The following is a 26,040-nucleotide window of genomic DNA, read 5'->3' as shown; positions in this document are numbered from 1 at the left end:
CTGGAAGGGCCTAGAAGCAGCTCTGAGCACTAGATGTTTTAGTCTCTTGGGTCTTTTTCCCCCCACTATTTGAGACCTTATATTTAAACAAGCACACACATACACCCCAAGACCAGACAGACACAAACTTGGGGCTGGAGAGATGCATTCTTGATGCTCGTTCAGAAGACCTGGATTTGGTTCCTAGCACCCACATTAAGAAGGGGCCCATTCATTCAGAGTGTAGTGGAGGGCAGTACAACCCACCAGACTGGACTCCGAGAACTGGAGTATTGGCTGTTAGTAGCTCCATCACAATACCTCTTTGGGAATAAGCTTCTTGGGGGTAAAATAAAGGAATTAAACTCAAGCTATGTGTTAAATGTTTTAAACTTATATCTCAGTAGCTATCCCCCTCCCACTTATAGCAGCCAAAAATATTTGGATCTTACTTTCCATGATTTAGATTATGAATTATTTTCTTTGTATGCTTTTGAGAAGTAGTATATTGTTCCCTCCCAAACAATACCTGAACTGGAGGATCCCCTCCTGCTCTAGCAGAACTCCACTGAAGCCTCTCTTACATTTATCTCATGAGAAATTGTTTTCCTAAGATTAGTCTCCTTCAAAATGCCGAGTGAAGGGGAGAAGAAAGAAACCCCAGCTTACTGGGTTGCAGTTCATGGAGGTCTGCTGTCGGATGCCACGCTAGAGAACCCTCCATCTTTGGGAACATGCAATCTGCAATCTGGATACCTTTTATTTAATTTCAAGAATTCCCTTTGCACGGCAAAAAAGGGTCTGAGGAAAGCAGAGCAGCGCAGATGAGCGGGACAGAAGCAGAGTGCTCACAAAAGTGGTACCATGAAATGCTGGCTACCCACCACACTCCCTAGCTGGGAGAGAAACAGGATCCACAAAAGGAGCAGGAAAGCCATTTTTGACACAAACAAGGGTCCTGGGGCATGCCACCCCACCCCAGTGCCTGGCCATGCAAGATGCTGAAATGGAGACTGGCCCACCAGGCTGCAGTGCTGGGAGCCGTGGAGTGATGCACCAAAATGAAAGGGAGTCCTTTGGGCGCTTCCCAAGGCGCCTGCAGGGTCAGAGCATAGTAGGTCTGTGTCCATGTCCATGAGCACAATCAGTTAACAGATAGCACCAACTGGGATGCCCAGGGCAGGAGAGCTCAGGCTCTAGCACCCACTTGCCCAGCCCTCCTGGGCAGAGTCTCATTCCTTGGTGGCTACTCTGGCAGCCAGTCTTCCCTCACCCTGTGCCCTGGGAAACCGGAGTAAATCATCAGGGTGAGGTCTGCCGCAGGGCACCAGCTGCCTCTGGAGGGCCTGGCCTTAGTTGTGCAGTGAAAAGCTGCTGCTGCACCTGACTGAATGATCAGAATTGAGAAATACAGGCTAGGGGAACAGGATGCTAGGGCCCAGGCTCATGTCAAGGAAGAGCCTTCCGAAGAACAAGCCTAGACATTTTACAGCCTATCAAGTCCCCATTCCCAGTTACCCCAGGAGTTGGCCCCTGTTGCGTCTGAGAAGATTTGGGGGATCGAGGGGAGTGGAAGAGGAGAGAGACCAGAAAGGCCAGGTGAGATCGGTCTGAGACCGACAGAGGTAGGCAGTGTGTGCGGTGGGGACACTGCACTGGGCTGGAGCCCTGGTGCGGCTTGGCCACACTGTTCTCATGTGGTCTTGTTAAACATCTCACCTGTGTCTCACTTTTCTCAGTTACCACATCAGGAAAACCCTACTCCACCTATCTCGAAGGGATAAGCTAAGGGTGTAAATAGATAACGGATAGAAAACACTTTTTAAAAAAGTATAAGGCGCTATTAGAGCGCGAGGCAGTGTTGTCATGAGGATGTTACCCTTAGCGCTTCCCTCAGCTTCCCCATTGCATCCTTGCTTTCCTTTTCAGGACGTCTCCTCACCTTAGGATGGATCATATTTCCTTATTTCAGAAGGGATTTGAGACTCCCTGGTCGCTTTCCCTGATCAGAATCTGTAACCCCGGTGGCCAGTGGACACACTAGGAAGTCCAACGTGTGTCCAAACGATTCCTGCTGCCTTGCTGTCCCTCTGGAACCTTCCCTGGCCACTGGGTCCACCCTATGAGATGAGCTGGACTGTCCACTAGGGTTGGACAGTACTGGGGTACCCAGGTCCACCCCTTGGAATACCCTGTCTGGAGTGCAATTCCTGTGCCGATTTCCAGCAGGAGGTGAGGAGAGGGCGGGGAGGTGCGCTGAGAACGGTGGGGCAGGAGGGTTGGTACTCAAGAACCCTAGCCCGCCCCAACTCCAGTCCAGTCCTCCCCGCCCCCCAGCCCAACCCTAGTCTCGCTCTGGCGGCACCTGGAGCGGCCGCGGGGCCCCTAGACCCGGGCCATTGTGCACACGCAGGTGGTCCTTGAGTGACTCCTTGTAGCGGAAGCTCTTGCCGCACTCGCCACACGTGTAGGGCCGCTCGCCCGTGTGGATCCGCTGGTGCTTTAGCAGGTTCTGCTTGCGGATGAAACTCTTGCCACAGAGCGCGCACTGGAAGGGCCGCTCGCCCGTGTGTAGCCGCTGGTGGTTCTGCAGATGCTCCTTGCGGCTGTAGGTCTTCTCGCACTCCGAGCATTTGTAGGGCCGCTCACCGCGGTGCGTCATCTGGTGGCGGATGAGGCCAGAGTGGCAGTTGAAGCTCTTCTCGCATTCCGCGCACTCGTAGGGCCGTTCCTTGGTGTGGCTGCGGTGGTGAATGATGAGGCTCTTTCGCACTCCGAAGGTCTTGCCGCATTCCAGGCAAGAGTAGGGCTTGCTGCGCGCGCCGTGTGCCAGGAGGCTCCGCCGGAGGCCGCCCGGGCAGCAGCTGCCGCAGCCACTGCCTGCACCCGCACCGGCACTTGTGCTACTACTCGCACCAGTGCCGCCGCCACCGCCGCTGCCGCCACCACCGCCACCGCCTGCACTGCCTTCTCCACCGGGCTGAGGCTCGCCTCCGGTACTGCGCTCGCCTGGAAGCGCAGGGAAGCCGTCCTCCAGGAGGCTACGGCTCCCGGGTCCTCCAGGGTTCTCCGGCACGGCCAAGGCGGGCAGGCTCTGCTGGTGAGGTTGGGTTTGGGGCTGCGCAGAAGCTGGAGGTGGGTTCTTTACAAGCAGTAGGCTGTCACCTGGGGGCGGGGAGAAGACAGAAGTGACAAACTGATAGCGCTCATCTTCAGGATCCCGGGATCTTCAGTGTCCCGGAGGGGAGCTAGATCCTCCCGGCCTCATTTTCTTTAATAATAAGATGGGCTTAATGGCTCATCAATGCCCTGTGATTTGGGATCAGGAATAGAAAGCCCTCCAGGTTGCTTCTGCTACCCCAGAAGTCACCTTCAAAGGTAGATGCTCAGGGGTCAAGAGCACTAGCTCTTTCTGGGTTGGATTTCCAGCAACCACAATGCAGCTCACAGCAGTCTAACTCCAGTTCTAGGGTATCTGATATTCTCTTCTTCACCAGGCATGTGCATGGAGCACAGATATACATGCAGGCAAAACACCAATAAACATATACATTTTTTAAAAATTTGTAAAGGTAGACTGAACTGGGTGTGGTGGTGTACGCCATTACTCCCAGCACTCAGGAGGCAGAAGCAGGCTGATCTCTGTGAATTCTAGGTTATAGTGAGTCCTTGTCTCAAAAATAAAAAAAATTAAGTGTCAATTGCCCTGAAGTAGTAAAACTTAGTTGTAGTCAGAGGGATAATGTTAATTTTTCTTTGGAGATTCTATAGGAGGGAGAGAATTTGCACGATGTGAAAACCCATTTAGAGATTTACCAGAACGGAACACTCAGAGCTTGGGTCCAAACCTTAGAGGGATGTGCAGTTAGGGCACCAGGCCAAAAGAGGTTGGGTAACTGGGATGTTGCCCAAAGGGCTCTGGCCTCTAACAAACCTATGATGTCATTTTACAACATGCTCTCCAGGGAACTGCTTCTTCTCAGGCTAAAGTGCCTTTCCCTTGCACTCTAGCATCTCTAGGTCATAAGTCCCAAACCTTACCACTGCTTTGGGTACCAGTGTGTGCATGGAGGGATATATATATGTGTGTGCAGTGGGCTGAGTCCAGGCTCTTTGTGTCAGAACAATGACCTCAAGTCCCTTCTTCTTATGCCTCCTCCTCCTCTGTTATTGTACCACTTTCTGGTCCTCCCTTCCCCAAGAGGAGCCTAACCCCTACTCAGAGGCAGCCTGTGGAAGATGGTGAAGAAGGTAAACTTTATCCACTCCTTTCTCTCCTCAGTACTCCCATTTGGGAGCAAATGGGAGCTACTTCTTATAGACAGAATCTCTTATATGGCCAATGAGCTGAGGCAGGAGATAGGAGGTGGGACACTGGCAGGAAGAGAGAGGATTCTGGGAAATAGAGAATTAAAAAGGGAGTGATTCGAGCAAGCTGCTGGGGGAGATGCCAAGGAAGATGTGAAGGAAGAAGCAGTTGGGAATGAAGGAGCGGAAACTAACCATGTGGAAGGCACAGAACAGTTTGAATGGGTTAAATCAGTTACAAGCGAGTCGGGGAATGAGCCAAAGCTTGTGGCCTAGGCTATTTATTAATAAATAATTAGCCTCAGAGGGAGGCAGAGGCCAGGAAAAAAGAGAAACCATTTTTTTTTTCAACTTTGGGTCTCAACTGTCATGTTTCTACCCCACTCTTTAAGTTATAAAGTCAGTTCTTAAATACTACCGTATGCAGACCAGGCTCTGCCCTCCCTTCTGGCCTAGTTAACCTCACTACTATTTCTAGAGGAGCGGCCAAGAGCAAACGCCATCTTCATTCTCACCTCGACTCCAGGTGCTCGAATGCACCCATACTGGCTCCAAGGCACCTGTGGCCCCTGTACCAACTAGAATGTGGATTTTTGCTGCTGCTCCACCAAGGCCTGTGACTTCACTCCTTTCCACAAGCTCATTAGTTTCTGTGGATGCTTCCCAGGAAACCCACCTACAATCCTATTCTGGTAATTCTTGAATTTCAGCATGACCAGCAGTCCACTTTCTCCATATTCCATCATGCTTTGATCCCCACCGCTGGCTTGTTTTGTTTTTGTTTTTGTTTTTGTTTTGGCCTGGCCCAATTCAGCACTCGAGGTCTAGCAGAACGATTACTCCATGGCAACACACCCTGGTGCTCCACAGTTCAGGTGCCTAGAGAATCCCATTCTTTGCATACTGCTTTAGAAAACTACCCTTCTGTCCTAGGTGCCCTTCCTCACAGACTGGGGCCCTGGCTCTTGTCTTTAGTGACTTTTGGTTTCCACTCTGCAATTATTGCATTGCTCCTCCTCTTCCTCCTCTTCCTCCTCTTCTGAGTCTCCTCTTGCATGGGCATGAGAGGTTTTGCCTTCTGGCTACCGCTGCTAACTGACTCAGAAATGAGCAAGTGATCTGGTAATTTGGTGTGAGTAGTTGGCTAGATTTCTGGAAGGTTCCTTAGCCCTGAGAGCAGAGGTTCTTAACCTTTCTAATGCTGTGACCCTTTAATATAGTTCCTCCTCTTGTGGTGACCCCCCAACCATAAAATTATTTTCATTGCTATGTCATAACTGTAATTTTTCTACTGGTATGACTTTTAAATATCTGTGTTTTCCAATGTGCAGTGTGTTAAGATTTGGTTTGTTGCCATGTACTGTAATGCTCATTACTGGCCCTGGTTGCCTCAGGGGAGAGAACCATCACGTACACCAAGTAATGCTGTGACCTTGCGCCTTAATTTAAAATGATTGGTTGAATAAAGATGCCTATAATCTATAGCTGGGCAGAAGAGAGGCATTTTGGTTCCCAGGCTTGGGGTCTGGGGCAGGACCACAGGGGAGAGAAGAGAGAAGGTGGAGAGAGGAGAAAACGCCGTGGGGTAGGTGACTCATGAAAACATGGCCATGAGGGCTGGCCAGTTGGAGTTAAGAGTGGCCCAGATGGAGCACGGCAAGTTATAACTCAGGGTTATTGATGGGGAAGTGGATTTTAATAGCTTAGAGGGTAGATACTGCTACCTTGCACTAAAAACTTACAATACATATGAAGGTTTTGTGTCTTTTATCTGGGAACAGAATGATCAAAGGTAGACGAGAAACTCCCGATTGAGATTAAATAATTACAACAGTAGTGAGCATTCTGGAATTTTGGTTTTTTTTTTGTTTGTTTGTTTGTTTTTTTTAAAAAACCACAGAAATATTATGAGAATGTTTTGGTTTCAGTCCCAGATGTAGGATGACTGTGATTTGCCCGATGCTCTAGCAGATGTTTTACGAGCTGCAATTGTGTGACATTTGAAGTTCTAGGAACTTTTCAGAGGCGATATAAATGCTAGGACCCCAAGAGGCAGGTTGGTGGTTTGTGGCTGTTCACAGGGATGGGTGTAGTTTCTTAGTCATGTTCAAAGAAGAAACAGAAGGAAAGAATTTAAATTCAGAGATCTTTCTCTTTTATTGATGGGGTGAAACAGGAGTAGGGAGTGAAGGGTTGGAAAAGAACTCACAAAAGAGTTTAGTCAAATTACAAGTAGTGGATGGAAAGTTAAGGATACAAATAGGAAATCTGATTTGAAATGCCAGAGAGGAAATGGCAGGGGATGAAGGAATGGGTTTTTATTTTTCAAGAGGCCAGCAAAAAGTTTACTGTGGCTGCTACTACTAAGATAGCCCTCAGCCCACCCCCACCCACCCACTTTGCTCCCAGAGGGGATTTTATGGTTTTACTTTTTCTTCTTCGAATATTTTGATTCAAAAAAGTTTGGAAGACTGGCTGAGAAGTTGGGAAAATTGCCAGTGGTCATGGAGAGGCCTAAGAAACAAACAAAACAAAACAAAACAAAAAAAAAAAGACTGAAATAGGAAAACAAAAAGGGTTACCTTAGACTATCTTTTCTGAAAAGGTTACAGATTTGACTCTGTAATTAGAAAGGATATGGGTGGAGATAGAAGCTTTTGGGAGTTACGGAACACCAGAAAAGAGAGGACAAACATCATAGTGACTAAGCAAGAGCGGTGTAGAGAATATCTTATGCATTGTATGGATGCATCACCTGTCAATTAACAAGCCTATGGCCTATGGCATAGGCAGGAAATAGAAGGTGGGACATCTGGGAGACAGAAAAAAATTCTGGGATAGAGTCAGGCAAAGGATTTATCTGCAAAGATGTGAAGAGATGGACGCATGGCACCTGAGCCCAGGAAACCAGCCATGTGGCAGATTGTAGGTTAAAATAATTGGGTTATTTTAGTTATAATCTAGTTAGAGTAGAGCCAACTCTATGGCCAAAGTATTTGTAAATACTTTGAATACACATGTTTTGAATCTGAGTCTTAATTCTGAGAACATGGGGCTGGGAGGAAGAACTAAGACCTAACTTTACAGAGTGGGAATTTCCCACAGTAGTGAAGAGGGGAAGAAACTATGCTGTAGGGCATCTGGGCCAGAGAAAAACTGAGAGAAAAACAAAATAAAACAAAACAAAAAAAAAACCCTAGGACAATCTAAAGAAACAGCCATTTCAAAAGAAAGGGTTAATCAACAACTGAACTGCCAGAGTTAGAGGAGGGGCAGCCTGGAGTCATGAGACCACCATCAGCTTTCCCAGTACTTGCACAGCATGTGCCTGCTAATGGTGTGGGACAAGATTATGACAAGATAGGATGGCATCCTAAGAAAATTATAAGTGTTTTTGAAGAGGCCATGATTTTATATAGGATACACTCACCTTATGTGAAACGAATTCTAAATAACTGAGCTACTCAAAATAGAATTATTTCTCAAGACTGGAAGGGATTGTTAACAGCTGTACCAGAGCCTGGTCCACAATTGAAATGGTTAACATGGTGGAGGGGAAGAAGCCATGAATACTAAACAGTGGAATAGAGTGAGCGGAATGAATACAGTAAATATAGTAATAACGATCAGTTGTTAGTTGAAGGGCAGTACTCTAATATACAAGAACAGATTTAATTTGATGATATTACTATAGTATTATAGATAATACGATAGTCATTAATGGCTTTAAGAGGTTGGGACAAAGTTGAGGAGCCTGGGGAAAGGTCCACTTCATTTACAAAGATTATAAAGGCTCTGAAGAAGCCTTCATTGATTTTTTTCTTTTTACAAAGATTAATCTCAGCTATGAACAAAACCAAATCAGACTCTGACACTAGGCAAGGCAGGTGTTGATAGAAACCTTGGCATTGAAAATTCAAATACCGAATGTAAAAAAGTTATTTGATCATTAAAGGCATGGGCAGCATCTATGGACAAGGGCAAGGGATATGACCGATATTGGTTCTAACAAGTACCATGCTAATATAATAGGTCAAGCTATAGCTAGAGATCTCTAATATCAAAATGCCCAGTGCTTCAATTGCAGGAAATATGGTCATTTGCAAAGAGGCTGTAACCAAACCAAAAGCCTCAGAACTCAAACACCCAGTGCATTAACTATGAGAAATACAGTACTCTGTGCAGGAAAAGTGAACAAGTCATTTCTAGAGACAATGGTTTTCCTAAATTTCAAACAGAAAGAATGCCTAAGCATCCTGGGGAGTGTATATGATACAGCACAGACCACTACTGGATTTAGGAATGCAGATCCAAAAGGAGATATTCAAGGTAATTTTTGTCCTCGGGAAATGGCCTTGGGAACCTGACTCGAGGCCACTCAGTAAAAAGTATGAGCTGTTTGCCTCTTGTCAGCCAGGAAATAACAAGCAGGAAGAAAACCTCAAGTAAGTATTTCAGACCAATGCATGCCACCAGTGCTGTGCTAGACATGGCCACAGATAAATATCTTCCTCTATCCCCAAAATTCAGTGTTATAGAATAACCACTGGAGTTTATGGTCTTTTGCCCTTAGGGACAGCAGGGATGATCTTGGGAAGGAGAGGATCCAGGAATTATAGATGACAGTTTCAAAGAAGAAATTAAAATTATGGCCTGTGTGAAAAGAGATGCAATTCAACACAGGTGACAGGATTGCTGCTACTCTTTCCCCACAACAAAGGCAAACCTGCTCCAGTAGGAAGAACATGGGGGTTATAGAAAAAAGCTGTGGCATTAACCTATATACAGTAAGGATATGTGAACATTAGAATGGGAGCCAACGAGTTTTGTGCTGAGGGCTGGGATTTGCTTACTTCTCCACAGGAAGTGGAAAGTCATGGATACATCAAAACTGACACAGATTAGAATCGAGCAGGAGAGGTCTCGGGAAAACATTGGCCATTAACTCAAAAAGCAGTTATTTCATTGCAAATGTTTCTGTTTCTAGTTTCCCTTGGTATATAGCACAATTAATGGCTTAAAACAGAAGGGGAAAATGTAGTGACATTTCTAGAATTTTGGTTTTGTTTTTTTATAAGAAAGTGTTTTCATTTTAATCCCAGGTGTGGGGATATGGGGCTGTTTCAGACTGACTGCAGGAGCTGTGATTTTCCTTGTGCCCTAGCAGGGGCATGGTGCTGCCAGCTGCAGCCACTGTGTGACACTTGGGATTCTGAGAACTTTCTGAAGGGTATGTAAATGCTAGAGCCCTGATAGGTGGGGTTGGTTGTTGTTGGTCATTCAGGGAGGTTGGTTGTGATTTGTTGGTAGTCATATTCAAAGAAGAAACAAAAGGAAAGAAATTAGATTCTAGGAGATATTCTCTCTCTCTCTCTCTCTCTCTCTCTCTCTCTCTCTCTCTCTCTCCTTCCTAGCTAGTGATAGAGAATGAAATTGGAGGGATAAAAGATGGGAAAAATAGACCAGCATAGACCAGCTACACTGTGTTCCATGAATTTTTGCCCCCTCCCCAAAAACCCCTAAAATTCAAAATTAAAGTAAATTTAAAATGACAAATGGAGAAGTGGTGGCCAGGGGTTATGGAGGCGGCTGCTATTATCATTGCTTCCAAGGCCAGTAGTCAATCTTCTGGCTTTCCTGAACATTATCCTGGTTTGCCAACAGGTTAGAAAGCAGACTGCTCTAAATTCCACTCCAAACAAGGACTCACACCTCTCCCATTGAGTGAAAACAACTGGGATCCAGCAGAGGTACATATTACTCACTGGGCCCAGAGTCTAGTCCAAGCTCTCCTTCCATTGAGTCACGTGGGCCCCATGGGTACGGCTGCTCTTCCTGCTTGATCCAGGACAAAATGTCATGTGCTGAGATGAGAGATTCTGTTGTTAGGGGGAAAAGGCAATCTTAAGACTTCATTCATTTCCACTGAGCATCCACCATACACCGAACTCCAAGAGAGACCGTAGGGCCAGCCATGCTAAGGGAAAACTCAGCCTTGAAATGTAGGGCCACAGCTAGCTGGTCTGACCTACTGTGTAGAGGCAGAGCCACTGACAAGCCCATGGCAAGACCTCAGCACTCAGTGAGGGGACTGCCCATCTTCCCAATCCCCTCATCCAGCTCCTACAGTCAGTTTCTTATCCTCTCTCCTTTATGCCAAGGGTAGGATGAGATGATGATGTCAGAACTTCTAGAAGGAACGCCACTGGACCTCTCAGGTGTACAAACTCATACACAAACCCATCTCCAGTCCCTGAGTGAGCTTCCCTACACAGTTGGAACCTCCCCAGAATTTTCATGGGAGCTACCATACAAACACAACTCCAGAAGGGGGAATGAAGGACCGCCCTAAGTATTCTAAAAAGAAAAAAAAGAAATTCCAGAAAATATGAATTCCTTGCTCTTTGACACAACGCACTGTGCAGGCTTCTGGTTTTGAATCTTCAACAAGCAATGTTAAGGTAATTTTTTATCCATTCTATTGACACAGTAAATGCTAAGCTTAATAATTCACTCTGACATCTCACCTGAATTAGGGTCTGTGGGAATATCTCTCTCTGCCAAATCCTGCTGATCCCATACACACTGCTGCTCCTCCTGCTTAATCCGGGACAAAAGGTCCTGGGCAGAGATGGGGGAGTCTATTCATGGGAAGAAAAACAGCAAACATGTTAGAGAAGGGGAAATCCCACCAGTCTCTGTATTTAGTGAACCAGATTTCATGCAATCATTTGTTTTCCCTAAAGTCAAGGATAAGAATAAAGTATCCCAATTAACTAACAGTTCCAGCCCATCTGGCCACAATGAGTGGAGCTGTGGCTGAAGGTTGGTGTGTGTCACAGGGCAGTGAATAGGAGACAAAATATCTCCAGAGATTTAACCAACCAGGATGAGGTCTCTGCTCTAGGGCAAAAGAGAAGAGATTCCTCCACAGAAGAAGGGATTCTCAGGAGGGTATTTCCCATGCAAACAGCCCTTTCAGGGAAGCCTTTTATCTGAATGGAACTTCTCAAAGACAAAACATCCTTTTTATCAGAGGCTACTAAATCTGTAACCGCACACTTGGGAGGTAGAGGCAAGAGGATCAGAAGTTCAGGGTCACCCTTGACTACGTAGAAAAGTCGAGGCTAGTCCATTAGACTCTATATCAATTCTCTTTTCTTTTTAACCAAACCCAACCTATCCTTCATCTATTGCCTTCCTATCTAGTCAAGGCTTCTAGAGGCAGCAGGAATGATGTATTTAAGGGACCCTTTGGTAACCAGAGAAGGCCTGGCTCCTGCCCTTTGGCTATTATCACTTGCCTGTGTTTCTCAGGCTTTCCTGGGGGAGGGATGAGGTAGGAGCACTTACTAGTATGGTAACTTGGCAACTTGGTAACAATATCCAGATATTTGATCAAACATAATTCTGGATGTTATTATGAAGGGATTTTTTTATAGGTGAGATTAATATTTAAGTCAGTAGACTAAATCAAACAGATGGCCCACTATAATGTGGATAGGTCTCATCTAACCCTATAAGGGTTGAGTTAAAAAAGATGGCCAACCCCAGGAAAGAAGAGATTCTGTCAGAAGACCACCTTGTGGATAGAGCTGCAACACCAATCCTTTCCCATTCCCACCCCACTAGCTGACTTGCTAGCAAATTTTGGATCTGTCACACCACTATAATCACATTCACGAGTTCGTTAAAACAAATCCCTGTACATATATGCATTCACATGATCACATGGTATACACGCAAACCATTGGTTCTGTCTCTCTGGAGAACTGGGCCTCATGTACACACCTGCCATAGTAGCTTCTCATCTAAACACAACCCAGCTGAAAGAGCCTCTGGGAGCAGCTCCCCGTGAGCATGCATACAAGTCAGGGGAGCCCAGCTTGGAAGTGTCAGCTCAGAAGTACTTGTGCAATTTAACTTTGTGGTCTGGGAGCCGGTTTACCAGTTTTAATATTCTAGCACCCATAGAGTCTAATAAAGTACTTAGATTAACTAAGCTTCTTTTTATAGAAGACAGAGGGACAACTTACTGGACAAAGGAGAGGGAAAGAAACCAGAACAAGGTATGTTGAATGTAGCTATAAGCCCTGAATGCTAAACACCACATTTGCACCTGGGTGGGAGCCTCTCTTAGTCCATTTCTGCATCCACCACTCTTCTTTTGATGGCAGAGCCCTCTAGCCTGACACCCTCCAGGGATTTACAGACTATACCTCACCCCTCTTTGGTTAAGTAGTTATTTGACTCACTTACCAGTGATGGATTCTGTGGGGATGGCTCTTTCTTCCAGGCTCCGCTGGCTCCGAACACACATGGCTTCTTCTCGCTTCACCTGGGAGGACATGTCCTGTGCAGGCACCAGAGGCTCTGTTCCTGGGGAGAGAGAACCACACTTCCTAGAATGTTTTTTCAGTGTGTTGGTCACCAGGATGTTTTGAGGACAGAACCGTGGTTGCCAGCACTTCCAGGGGATAGTACAAGAATCTTAGGTTCCTACTGGAGCCATGTGTCACCCTGTGAAGCAGAAAGTCCCAGTAGCAGAGAAGTGACCAATATTCAAGAAAAAGGGATAACAAAAAGGATACGATTGGTTCGTGCCTGCAGTCTCAGCAGTCAAGAGCTGAGACAGGAGGATTGTCATGAGTTGGAGGTCAGTTTGACCTGCATAGTGAGTTCTGAGCCAGGTTGGGCTCAGAGTGAGACCTGATCTGGAAAAAGAGACTAGGCCAACAGCAATATGAAGTCTGAGAAGCCACACCTTCTCTGTTAGTCTCCCTGAGACTGGGACTGGGGCCATTAGCTGTTCCCAAGCCTAAGGCCTCATGTACCCCATGGAATCTGGGACGTGTCCCAGCCTAAGCCCTTCCTTACTTCTTTATTTTTTGAGATAGGCTTTCACTGTGTCACCCTGGCTGGCCTGGAATTCTCTATATAGACCAGGCTGGCCACATACTCATGGAAATACATTTGTCTCATATTCCTCTTGAACACTGGATTAAAGATGTGTACCACCGCCAGCCTCTTCCCTAGCTCCCCTGTAAATTCAGAGCTACCAAAAGCCAATGCCTATGGTATGATTTTAGGCCCTGAGGGCATGTCCTGTAAGTGACCACACAGCAGCTGTGGCATAAGTGGTTCTTGGGTGCATTAAGACCTATTCTCTCCAGACCTACACGGTAACGACTCCTTGTGTGTGTGTAGGGTGCTCATCCCTCCTCTCCTGCCCCTCTCTGACCCATGCCTAGCTCACCAGCTATTACCTGTGTCTGCAGTCCCTGGGATCTCTCTCTCTTCAGGGTGATGCTGCTCCCACACACAAGGCTCTTCCCTGGGTTCTGCCTGCACTGGAGCATCTGGCTTGGACACTGGGCCATCCGTGTCTGTGAATGAGATAGAGAGAAGGAGGGGAAAGGGGTTGTATGAGGTTGACATGTAAATTCAGATCAAGGTGATGGAGCAGGGCTCTCAGTTACCAAGTACCCACAGCACAGCAGCCATTATGTACAGAAAGACTCTTGAGGGCTGGAGAGATGGCTCAGTGGTTAAGAGCACTGATTGCTCTTCCAGAGGTTCTGAGTTCAAATCCCAGCAACCACATGGTGGCTCACAACCATCTGTAATATACATTAGATAAATAAAATTAAAAAAAAAAAAAAGACTCTTGAAAGCAAGGTAACAGAAACCCAGGCTCTTTGTGAGAGTCAAGAGCACAGTCCATGGTTGACCCCGATCTGTGAGGATACAGCGCACGGAGGTATAAACTTGATGCTTTACAGTATTCTAGAATAATGGTGGTAGTGCTGTCTAGACTGCCACAGCGATGCCACCCTTTGACAGTCATCCTATTGTCAGTTCCATGTTACTCCCCATCAGGTCCCTTTGCATCCTGAAGCTCTCGGCAGAGAGCCCTCGCCAATGGAGGGGAGTACCCTTACCCAGGGACATCAGGGTTTTGTAGTTCTCCTTCACCAGATTGCTGTAGAGCTCCTTCTGCCATTCGTCCAAGTTCTTCCATTCGTCCTCAGAGAAGTAAACAGCAATGTCGACGAAGGTCACTGGGACCTGAACCGACAAGGGTTTTAGTCAGCAGGCTGCTACTGTTCCTCACCCCTCTCCTGGGGGCCACAGTGCCAGCCTAGCTCAGAGCTTGGCCTCTTTTCCCAGTACCCCGATTTCTACATCCTAGGTCGCATCCCTTCATTTCTGTGGACTGGCCTTCCTAAGTGTCCAATAGCAGTGGGTCAATACTGTCCACTTGCTTTTTGTTGTTTTCTTCTGAAAACATTTTGTTAGTTGTGTACTGTGTGTCTATGTGTAGAGGCATTCATGCAATGACACCCATGTGGAGGTCAGAGGACAAGCTGCAGACACTCATTCTCAAGTTCTACCAGGATCCAGGTCGTCAGTGGCAAGGGCCCTTCCCTACTGAGCCCTCGATTCTCTCTTTTGTCCTTTGCTATTCAGAACACTGAGGGAGAAGCCATAGTCAGTGTGCTTCTTTGGGGGCTCAGGGTAACAGGAATATGAGTGACACCAAGTGTGGGAAGCAGAGAGCCCAAGTACAGTGCAATTGTGTGTGACAACACCGTACTTCAGGTCACCCGTGTGTGCACAGTTAAATATTTTTCAAGGTTTAATTATATTTATTTTATGCACATGAATGCTTTATCTGTTTTATGTTTGTGTACCATGAGCTTGCAGTGTTGACAAAGGCCTGAAGAGCGGCAAGGATCCTCTGGAAATGGTGTTGCAGTGGATGTGAGCCTCAATTTCCATATTGGGAATGAAACTAGGGCCCTGTGGAAGAACAGACAGTGCTCTTAACCACTGAGCCATTTCTCCAGCCCCAAAAGTTAAATTTTGTCACTAAAATACGCTCAATCCATATTGAACATGTGGAGCATGTGCCTCAGCTCCAGAAGCCTGCCCTATCTTTATGAGGAAGTCCTGCTGTAGTTGTGGCTCCCCTCAGTCACCGCTACTGAAGGTATTCTGAGCTGCTGTTTGGTTCTGACCAGGAGCCTTGTCCATACTCATTTCAGCCTCCGCCAGCACCAGTTGGACCAAGCTGTTTCACTTCCATTAATTAATCACTGAACTTCCCTCTCTGACCACACAGACTTCCTTCCTCTCTCCCTCTCACATCCCTATTGAATCAGTGGCTCACTCTTACTCTGAAATCCAGTGTCTCAAACCTCAACCAAGCCCTATTCTCCATGGCCTATTCAGGGCTAAAGCTGGCCTGTGTGGTGCGTTTGTGTGAAGGATAAAAAGCCAGGACTGTCAGTCCACAAGCCAGGTGCATGGCACTGCAAGGGGACCCTGTGCAGGTGTGACATGCGCAGTGTGTGCAGTGCCCACTGACTGGCAGCTCCAGTCCATCACTAGAACTAGAACTGGAATTCCTCCGAGGCATGGACAAACCCTCAGTCTGAGAAAACATTCAATCCCCTTTCTTCATTTTATTTCCCTGTTGCTAGATGAAATCACAAAACTCTCCAGTAACACCTGCCACAAATTCATACCAGCTGTCCACGGCTGCTTTGGAAGCCTTTTGTTGACCTCTTTTTCACACCTTGCCATGCTCCCCAGGAAGCTTATTGCAGACTTCACTCCCCAAGCCCTGTCTGGCCTCCCTCCATCTTCTCCTGCTCCTCTCTGACCTCAGGCGGGTGTGACAGCAGAGCTCCTCCTTTACCCCTTTCTTCCTGCTAAGCCAAACCTGCCACCTTCGTTCTATTGCTTTCCTCCACCTCCCGTCTGCTAAACTCATTCCAAACGACTCAGTTTCTCCCTCTCACTGGCTGTTTCTCCTGAGGGTCATTTCTATGGAGTGAAGACCTTTGTTCACTCAGACTGGAAAGACTGCTCAATGGGTAAGGGCATTTACCACCAAGCACGATGACTTGAGTTCAAGTTCCCGAAGCCACATGGTAGAAGAAGAGAACTGTTACCTCTCCACTTGTGCTATGACACACTGACACGTACACACACACACACACACACACACACCCCAAATGTTTAACAAAACCCTTCACCCAACTCTACCTCAGTTCACTTGGCACATCCAGAGAAGCCTGTTTTTTCCTTTTTCAAAATCCATATACATTTTAGTTCCCTGACATCTAGCTGGTGGCTGTTCATGGTGCACACCTTTAATCTCAACACTTGAGAGGCAGAGGCAGGCTGCTCTCTGAGTTTGAGGCCAGCCTGGTCTACAGAACTCGAGCCAAACCATTTCCTGGAAATTCACCAATGCCTTGCTGCCAAAATCTTTCTGGTAGGCAGACCAGCTTTCCAGAATTTTCTGGTTTGGCTCCTGTGACTATATTGTCTGTTACACAGCTGGCTTGCACGGAAATTACTAAGCTGGTCACTGCCCTTACCCTTTGCCATTTCTTCACCCAAGTCTGGCAATTTCGTTGTTTTTACTGCAATTGTTACCTCTTTGGGGATGACTTAAACTTTCTTTGCTCCCTTCAAAGTTCCACGTCCTTCTAAGCCATTCCTTTCAATCAGCTATAAGTGGCTAAAACTAAGTATATCCCAGATGTGTTCACCATCTTCTGCAGTATGGTGGCTTCTTCATCTTATCCAACCATTTCTTTTAAGAGTCAGTTCTTCCTCTTCCTCTTCTTTTTTTCTCTATGCAGCTTTGGCTGTACTGGAACTTATGCTGTAAGCCAGGCTGGCCTCGAACTCAGACATCCACTTGCCTCTGCTTCTCAATGCTGGGATTATAAGCATTCGCTGCTACCACCTGGCTGAGAATAATTTCTATACAGTTGGAAACAGACTTCACTTTTTAAAAGTGTCATGGTGACAGAATACAGAAATCTAAGACATGGTCTGAGATAGACAAAAGCCTGCACACTTGCTGCAGAAAGGAAAGACTACCCATGAATTAGTTAGGAATCCATTAGTAGACACAATAGATTTAAAGGATCAGAGAGAATATCCTTCCTAGGCCTAATAAAAAAAGAGAATGCTCTTCATCTTGAACACCCAAGAACATACAATGAGCCATTAACTGTGGTGAACCCCATTTAAGAACATTCTCCTGGCACTTAGAGTTGTGATTATAAAACACACCCATGAGTTTCTTTTGTGCATATATGTGTTCATGTCTGTGCAGTTTCACATATGTGTGTGGGTATGCATGTACTTGTGTACACATGTCCTTTGAGACAGACTCAGTGGCTTGGATCTCATCAGTGAGGATAAACTGGGTGGCTGGCCATGGAGCCCAAGGGAATCCTTTGGTTTCTACATCCCTGGCATGTGGTTACAAGCACACAATGACATACCTGGCTATTTTCATACGTTCTGGGAATCAAACTCAGGTTCTGATGCTTGCATAGCAAGCATCTTACAGACCAGGCCATCTCCCTAGCCTGTAAATACTTTTGCAGTTCCTACAAGTAGAAGAGTCCAATTCTCTGCCTCTTGAATGTAGGCAGGATTTGGTAACTCACATCTAGCAAGTGAACTGATATTGTATGGCACAGAATATACAGGCCCCATCCCATTTTCTTTCTCTGAATCCCTCAAGTTGGAAACCTAGAGGTAGCTTCCATGTTATAAGTAGGTTCAAGCAGCCTTGGGGAGGACTAATGACCAGGTAAGGGAACTATAGTCAATGTTCAAATAACAGCATCACTAATCAAAAGCCACACTGGAACCTCACAGGACTGACTGAACAGTACCACCCTAGCTGTTTCTGATTCCTCACTCACAGAAACTATCAGCTGATATATTTACTAGGCTATCATTTTGGGGTCATTTACTGCCCAGCAACAAATAACTAACAATGACTACATAGTATTTTCCCATAGACAAAATCAGTGACTTCTCATGACTCCACAAGGCAATTACAATGTCATCTTCATGTTATAAATGACCAGCTAGAATTTCGCTAAACTACTTATACTTTAAGGAGACACTGATGAGGCTTGGAGACAACAAAAAATATACTTGCCCAATAGTAGGAAAGCCAGAAGGTGGCACAGTCAAGATAGAAACCCAAGTCTTGGGGCTAGAGAGGTGGCTCAGCAGTTAAGAGAACTAACTGGTCTTTCAGAGGACCTGGGTTCAATTCCCAGTACTCACAGGACAGCTTACAACTATGACAATTTCAGATATACATGAAGGCAAATGCACATAAAAAAAAAAGTTAAAAAACAAAACAAAACAAAAAACAAATAAAGCAAACCTGCTGATCCTAGGTCCCATAACATTTCTGTTATCATGCAATGGCACGTGGCGACTTGAGACTCCTACCACTTTAGTCAACATATAGAACATAAGGCAGAGCTAGGTAAGGATACTGAGTTAAGGGACCTAGCGTAGACAAGAGCAAAGGGAAGCAGGAGAATCAAGGGACATGCTGAACATGCTGTTACAGTAACACACCCCAAATCACAGTTAAGGCAGGATCCACTTTGGGGATATTACAACTCAATGTCTTACAGCCTAGATACACAGACGTCTGGTAGCTCTCCTGGTACTGTCAATAGACATTCTGGTTAGGGAAAGCCAACCAAAAGAAACCAAAAAGCAAATATTCAAGATTCAGGAGGAACTTGGTACTGTTCCTTGTTTGCTCATTTGGCTAGGGTATTGCTATGTAACCCAGGCTGGATTTGAACTCAGGATATAACCCATGCTGGCTGCAAACACAAAATTTTCCTGCTTTCCAAGTGTTGGTATTACAGGAGTGCGCTACCACACAAAGCTTGGGGCTCGATTCCTCAGTATAAGGGGACCATGGGAGGGCACACTGATTAAGTAACAGCTAAGCAACCCCCCCACCCCCATGGAAGTGGGGGATTGATGAGAGAAGCAGGCAGATAACCAGAGAAGGGGCTTCCTGGGGAAGTGTCCCTGTGGTGGGAGGTTCTGGAGATGCTGGAGAATAGCAGCAGGCCAGACAGCTGGCAGGTACTGGGCAAAAGGGAGCATGATAGGGATGAGGTCAAGAAGGTGGCAAGCTTGGACATTTATTTGGGACAAGATGGGAAGTCGGGGTCTGATGGGATGGTTCAGTATGTAGTAGAGTCACCTGCCACCAGCACTGACAGCCTGAGTTCCATCCCTGGGACCCACATGGTAGAAGGTCAGAATCAATTCCCACAGGTTGTCCTCTGACCTCCACAGACATGCTGTGGCACATATCCCTCATCCCTCTAGATAAAACCTAATTTTAAAACTTTAACAAAAGATTACATGTAAATAAGAAAAAGATGGGGCTGGGGATTTAGCTCAGTGGTAGAGCGCTTACCTAGGAAGCGCAAGGCCCTGGGTTCGGTCCCCAGCTCCGAAAAAAAGAACCAAAAAAAAAAAAAAAAAAAAAGAAAGAAAAAGATGAGAAGCCATTTGGGAGATTTAGATAGCATAGTGTGACACTTTCTTTTTTCTAAAGACAGGGTGGCATCTACCTCTGGTGTCACCTTGAATTTGCTATGTAGCCTAGGATAACCTTCAAATTCAGATTCCCCACCTCCCCTTCCAAGTGCTGTGATTACAGGCATGTGCTACCACACCCAATTTTATGAGGTGCTAGGGAGCAGTTTGTACAAGTTAGGCAAGCATTCTACCAACTGAGCCACATCCTAAGGCCATAAATGAGGTGTCTGAGACGGGTCACTGTGGCTATGATTTTAAGAATATATTGAAGTGTGGGGCCTACCCGAGGATGGAGAACAGCTAAGAGGCTGGAACAACAATCAGGTAAGATGAGAACGGCTGGAAGCGAGATGGAGCTGGTCAGACCATGGAGGTGCATCAGAGGTGGGATGTGAGAAAGGCAGTGGCTGGGGAGGGTCCCAGGAGTTGGGTCTGAGTGACTGAAAGGATGGAGCTGTCATCAGCAGAACAAGCTTCTGACAGAAGACCCAGAGTTGGGACAAATCTGGAGTTTTGGTTTCTTTAAAAAACACAAAAAATATTTATATAAGAATATATCTTCATTTTAATCCCCGGTGCAGGGAGATGGGACTGCTTCACAGCAGCTGACTGTGACTTGTCTCGTGCTCTAGCAGAGGCATGGTTTTTGCCAGCTGCAGATGGTTTCTGTGATTGTGTTTGGAATTCTGAGGACTTTTCAAAGGGGATCTGAATGCAAGGGCCCTGAGAGGCAGTGGGCTGTTGATTGATTGTTGTTGTTTGCAGTTTGTTAAGTAGTCATGCACAAACAAGAAGAAATTAGATATCCTGACAGCAAAGATCAAACTTGGGCCAAGGAACTTGATGACTCTAATTAGCAGGACATAGTCTAACGATAACATCATCACCCCCTTTCCATCCCTTGACTTTATTGACTTTATTCAGGGATCTCTTTCCTTTCTTCTCTATCCTTTTTTCTCTCTTATCTAGTGTTGGGGGGTTGAAAGAGTGGAAGAAAGGGGTGAAAGGAAGAAGAACCCACCAAGTAGCAAAAGACAAGCTACAAGCCAGTGTTCAGGCTGGTCAAGTTAAAGTTGGGACGCCGAGTTGGCAGGAAGAATTGTGAATCTGACATCCAAGAAGAAAATCTGGGTGAGACATAGGCTAGGGTGCATTGGGGAACTACAGACTGCATGGGTCTGGATGGAGTCAGGAGCGAAGGGGTGCAAATGAGCACAGAGGCCGAGACTGAGCCAGGACAACTCTGCAAACACTTAGAGAATAAAGCAGACCGAGCAAAGAATCAAGATCGAGGCACCTGGAAGCCACATGAAAGGTGTTCCAAGGAAGAAGCGGCCACCTGCTACTGATGATGGAACTTTAAGGATGAAGGCAGACTAATGGCTGTACACTGTGGACAGAATGAGGACCTAACAGGACCAACAGGAGAGAAAGATGGGGAGAAAGAGTCTGACTGGAGTTGGCTCCAGAGAGAATTATCTAGTCACCAATTTACTGGAATACTAAGAATAGATGAGCCTGTTCAATGGGAACAGAGGATCCAGACAGCCCAGTTCCTCCACCACATAAAGTACACGGAAGAATAAGAAATGCAGGAAGAGCCTACAGATTTCAACAAGTCCCAGGCTGGCAAATAGTTTAGCAGGTAAAAATGTATGCCTCACAAGCCTGATGACCTAAGTTTAACCCCAGAACCTACAGTACAAGAAGAGACCCAAGTCCTGAAAACTGTCATCCAACAGTGTATGACTTTTAAATTTTTGATTCAAACAAACAAAAGAGAAAAGGAATAGATTTAAAATCTGAGCAACATGGTGGAGGAGACAGAGACAGGGTAATGTGGTGCTTCTCATACTCTAAAACGGTCCTTACATTTTTACAGTGAAAACGGAAATATTTACGAGTAAGATGCTGTGATGATGGGGAGGACGATGACGACGACAACGACAATGATGATGGGGATGATAAGGTCTCACTTGGTAGCTGTGGCTGACCAGAACTCACTATGTAGACCAGAATGATCTCAAACTTAGAGATTTGCCTGCCTCTGTATCCCACAATGGCTGGGATAAATTGCATGCACCACCACAGCCAGTATGAATAAAACTACTGATGCCTAGGATTCAAAATAAAAGCAAGAATTGGGAAATGAGTAGAAAAAACAGGGTCAGGGAAGCATTTGGTTGAAGCTCATGATGGGTACTCAGGGGTATTACAATATCCTATCTACTTTGTTATGTATTTGAAGAGTCGATATTGAAAAGGTAGGGAGGAACTGCATGTAACAAATATAGACAACTCAAGGCATTTTTTTCCTGTTATGATGGTGAGAATGAGAGTAAGGTGGGGGAAGGTGTTAGGTCCAGATAGGAGTATAGTGTTCACACGATGGTGAGCATTATCTAGGGTGGAGGAGACAGCTAAGGAAGAGGAAGGGCAAGGATGGATGGACATAATCATGGAGCCCAAGACACAGCCCAAGACATACAATCTGTGTGCACCCAAGACAGCAGACCAAGGAATAAGCTTGTATACTTCTATTTATGGAAGAAGTATTTTTTGTTTGCTACTTTTATTTGTGTACATGTGCATATAAGAGGACAACTTGTGGGACTCAGTTCTGGATGCTGGGAATCAAACCCAGGTCCTCTGGAAGAGAGAGACTAGTGCTCCTAACCATTAAGCCATTTCTCGAGTCTGGTTGTTGTTCTATTGAAACAAGGTCTCATTCTATAGACCTGGGCTGGTCTTGAATTCACTGTGGAGCGCAAACTGCCCTTGAACACTACTGCCTCAGTTCCTTCAGAGCTTAGATTCCAGGTGTGAGCCACCATACCCAGCTCCCAAAGCCTCCATACTCTCAAGAGAAATAGACACAGGGCCATCAAACTTAAAAATGTAGCATTGATGGGGTTGGGGATTTAGCTCAGTGGTAGAGCACTTGCCTAGCAAGCGCAAGGCCCTGGGTTCGGTCCCCAGCTCTGGAAAAATAAAAAATAAAATAAAAAAAAAATGCAGCATTGATGAACCAGGAAAAGGGTGGAAACAGGAATAGATCAAAATTCTAAATCCTAGAAGTGCTGAACTGAAATCAGTGACCGTAACTTGAAAATGATTCTAGGCAGCTTGGTTTGGAGCCTTTCTCCAGGTATGGTTCAGACAAGCACGTGCATTGTCAAGTGAATAAAACCAAGCATTAAAAACCAGTTGTACAGACAGACAGATAGGCAGACAGACAACTCAGGGAAGCTGGAGGACAGCAAGATCAAAGACTCCAAGACAAGCACATAGGGTTTTTGTGGGGCCAGCTCTGCTGGATACAATAGGCAGGACCAAGTTAAGGGTCTAAGACAGGCTTTACAAAGCCACTGAGACAACATGGAACTAGTGAAGTCTTCAGTGCTTGACAAGATGAAATCAAGGACTTGTTCACCTGTGTCAGTCCTCCCCTACCTCTGCACCGTCTCACCACATACCTTGGGGGCCTCCCCCTTGCTGCCAGGGGGCAGCCGCAGGACCCAGAAGTTCCTGTTTCGAAGCAGGTTCTCCAGGTTCTCCAGCCGACGTTGGAGCAGCCCGTACTCCTGCAGCAGGGTCCCCAGCACGGCCCATTTGCTCTCCATGTGGTTACCAAACTCCACAGCTGTCTTCTCACAGTCAGCCAGCTTCTTCTCGGCTGTGCCTGTGCGTCCCTCCAAGTTCAGCAGCTGGCTAGCCTGGGCATCCACCTTCCTCTCTACAGCCTGAATGGCAGCCACTACGGTCCAGAGCGAGATCTCTGCTGTGGGCAACTGGGGCTCACGCATCATGCGGTCTGGAAAGACAGGGGCCCTATCTGGAAAGGGCGGGAACTGAAAAGGCATTGGTCTCCTGGCATCCATGTCCCATTCTTGAGCCTGTGTGCGAGGGAAGACAGTGACAGCTCAGGATAAGAACATGTGTGAGAGAGAAGGTGGCCTAAAAATGGGATAACCAGCCAAGCACTATGCAGTACCATTCTTCTACCAAGCCTCTGCCTCTGGCTGGGCTCATTAATGATCTCAGTAATAGCTAGAGCAGTCACCCACCCATCCGACTAACCACTCTTCCACTTCCCTTAGGAGAGCCAGGCTGGTTACTAGTTCACCTGCCTTGGCCTCTAGCAAGTGTAGGTCATGCCCCCTGTCTAACATATCACAGACCCTTTCTCTGAACAGAGCAGCTGCTTTCTCTGGGGACTACACTGAATGGCAAGCTTCCCGTTTGGCTCTCACTCTTTGTTTCAAGGTAGGAATTTCCGTGTACGTTGACTGAAGTTAATCTTCTGAGCAATCTCTCTTGCAGGTTGGGGCAAGAATGATTATCTCTGCTTTAAAGATGATGAAATTGAGGAACAAAGAAGCAGCTGGTCATTCTTCAGCGCTGCCCTGCCCTGCCAACTGGCAGGGTTCTAAGTGCCACAGGTAACACAAACACTTTGCAAACATGCAATCACTGCCATTTCTACTAGGCCTACCAGACAGAAGATGCTGGGACAGCACGCCAGGAATTGTTAAATTCCACACACAGCTACTTTTTCATAACTATGCAAACTGAAAAATAGGTTTACTAGACAATACCAATTATTAGACAGGAAGAGGGGACATTCTTCACCCCTGGGAGGGCTACAAGAAAAAACTCATGGCTCCCTTCCCTGCTTCCTGATGAGGGGGCTCCCCAAGGCCCAGAGCCTCCCTCTTTATCTTCCATTAGGTATAGGCTGGGTGCTGAGTTCTACAACAGAGAAAGAAAAGTGGAGGGTGGTCAGGGTGTGTTGGATGACAACACAGGCTGATAACTGATGTTTTGTCCCAAACAGAACAGGAAGACATGCTCTCTCTGCTTCTGCTGAAGGGGCCCTCCGGTTGGGAAAAGTGGAATCCTATTCCTTTGAAGTGAGCCGGACTGGCCTTGGACAATCATACAAATTATTTTCTCAAACTCTGAGAAGTTGTGATAGCCAGAAGACTACTCCACCATGTCTAAGAATTCCTCTCGGACATGGGAGTGAGAACAGGGCCCTAGGAATGCCAGCCCCTGCTGGGTCCTGGTGGCTGGATGACTATTAGTGCCATCCATAGAGCTTTCGGAGGCTTCACTGGGGCCTTGTCTAAAGAAGGGGATAAGACTGACAATGGAAGTTTAGGAAGTCTGAGGCTGGTTGCATTTCAGCAGGTTTGAAGACCTTCAGTTGGTCATTTTGCTCAAAAACAACCCCAAGCGAATTCATATTGACTTGTCAAGTCTTAAGTCCTGATTGAGAATCAGGTGGGAACACGGGGGTGTGGGGGTGTCCTTCTTCAGAGTCCAGTCCCCGGGCAACTCAAGTCTCCCTTCTGAAACAGTGATGTTAAACCACTCTGATCCTTCCCCTTGTGTTTTATACCCAGGGCCGTGCCAGCTAAGCCCTAGGCATCCTGAGATCACGTATAGTGCCTAAAGAAACAACTGGAGCCTTCTCTCTCACCCCCAGGATCCAAAGACAACGTTCAGGGATGCGGTTTGGGCGTAGTCAGTTGTCTTAGGCTGCTCTGGCGATTCCAATATGCAAGCAAGTTTGCCAACCCAAGATGACAAAGTCCCCTCCCAGACCCTTGCCTGGCTCATCCGTTCTAGAGAGGAAAAGTGGGCTGCTCTTTATGGTCGGAGAAAGACAGCAATAAAACAGCTTTAAACCCTTTTATTAATCTGGCTACAGTGTAAACATGGTTGAACTGTTCCCTCTGTGGGCCGGGGAAAGGCCTGCCGCAAACCCAGGCGAGTCGGACGCCAAGAGGAACCCGAGTCCCCGCTCAGTGAAGCGGCCACCGCCACGCAAGGTCCTGGGCAACACAGCCTTGCTTCCGCATCCTGCGGGCCCTGGGTTTCGGCAGTACCGGCCGGGACAGCTGCACCGTGGCAGCGCGGCATGGCCTGGCGCTCGGGGCCTGCACCAGGCCCGCTCCGCGGTTCACCCGGGGCCCCGGCAGCCGCGAGGCTCCCTGAGGCCCGGCCCCGCCCCGCCCCCACGGCAGCGGCGCGGCCATGGCGCCCGCGGGCGCTGCACCCACCTGCATGGGCGGCATTCCCTCGGCCATTTCCGCGCGCAGCGCTGGCTCCTGATGGCAGACCTCCTCCGGGGGCAGAGCCTGGGCCCAGCTCCAGCTCCCGCTGTCCAGCCCCAGACCCTGGATGCCCAGCTGCTGAGGCTGCGGCCGTGTTGACACAAACTGCATCCTGGGAGTGCTGTTCCCCGCTCGGGCCGGCCAGGGAGAAGAAGAACGTTTTCCAGGCGCCTTCCCCCTTGCCGGGGCCGGACAGCTCCATCTACAGCCCGTAGGAGCA

At 47.0% G+C, this 26,040-nt stretch overlaps 1 protein-coding gene across 1 annotated transcript; it reads right to left on the bottom strand.

Moving 5' to 3' along the window:
• Nucleotides 1-721: 721 nt before the first annotated feature.
• On the bottom strand, nt 722-25,975 carry Zfp282 (zinc finger protein 282). The gene is made up of 8 exons (NM_001106592.2): nt 25,767-25,975; nt 23,175-23,594; nt 14,229-14,355; nt 13,554-13,673; nt 12,547-12,666; nt 10,815-10,928; nt 10,053-10,166; nt 722-3,144 (listed from the first exon to the last, which is right to left on the bottom strand). Exons 1-8 carry the CDS (start codon nt 25,929-25,931, stop codon nt 2,324-2,326), a joined length of 2,001 nt encoding a protein of 666 aa, NP_001100062.1. The 5' UTR covers nt 25,932-25,975; the 3' UTR covers nt 722-2,323.
• Between the last annotated feature and the right edge of the window lie 65 nt (nt 25,976-26,040).

Source organism: Rattus norvegicus, chromosome 4 (assembly GCF_036323735.1).
Source record: "Rattus norvegicus strain BN/NHsdMcwi chromosome 4, GRCr8, whole genome shotgun sequence".
NCBI classification, from domain to species: domain Eukaryota; kingdom Metazoa; phylum Chordata; class Mammalia; order Rodentia; family Muridae; genus Rattus; species Rattus norvegicus.
Note: the sequence above shows the minus strand (reverse complement) of the source record. Positions and strands in the feature narration are given on the sequence as shown.

Bases quoted from the DNA above. Each gene is read 5' to 3' on its own strand.
- Zfp282 (NM_001106592.2), bottom strand. From the start codon at position 25,931: ATGCAGTTTGTGTCAACACGGCCGCAGCCTCAGCAGCTGGGCATCCAG. The intron at 23,595-25,766 runs GTGGGTGCAGCG...CCTCGCACACAG, and splicing joins AGGGAATGCCGCCCATGCAG to GCTCAAGAATGGGACATGGA. The intron at 14,356-23,174 runs GTATGTGGTGAG...TTGTCGGTTCAG, and splicing joins GCAAGGGGGAGGCCCCCAAG to GTCCCAGTGACCTTCGTCGA.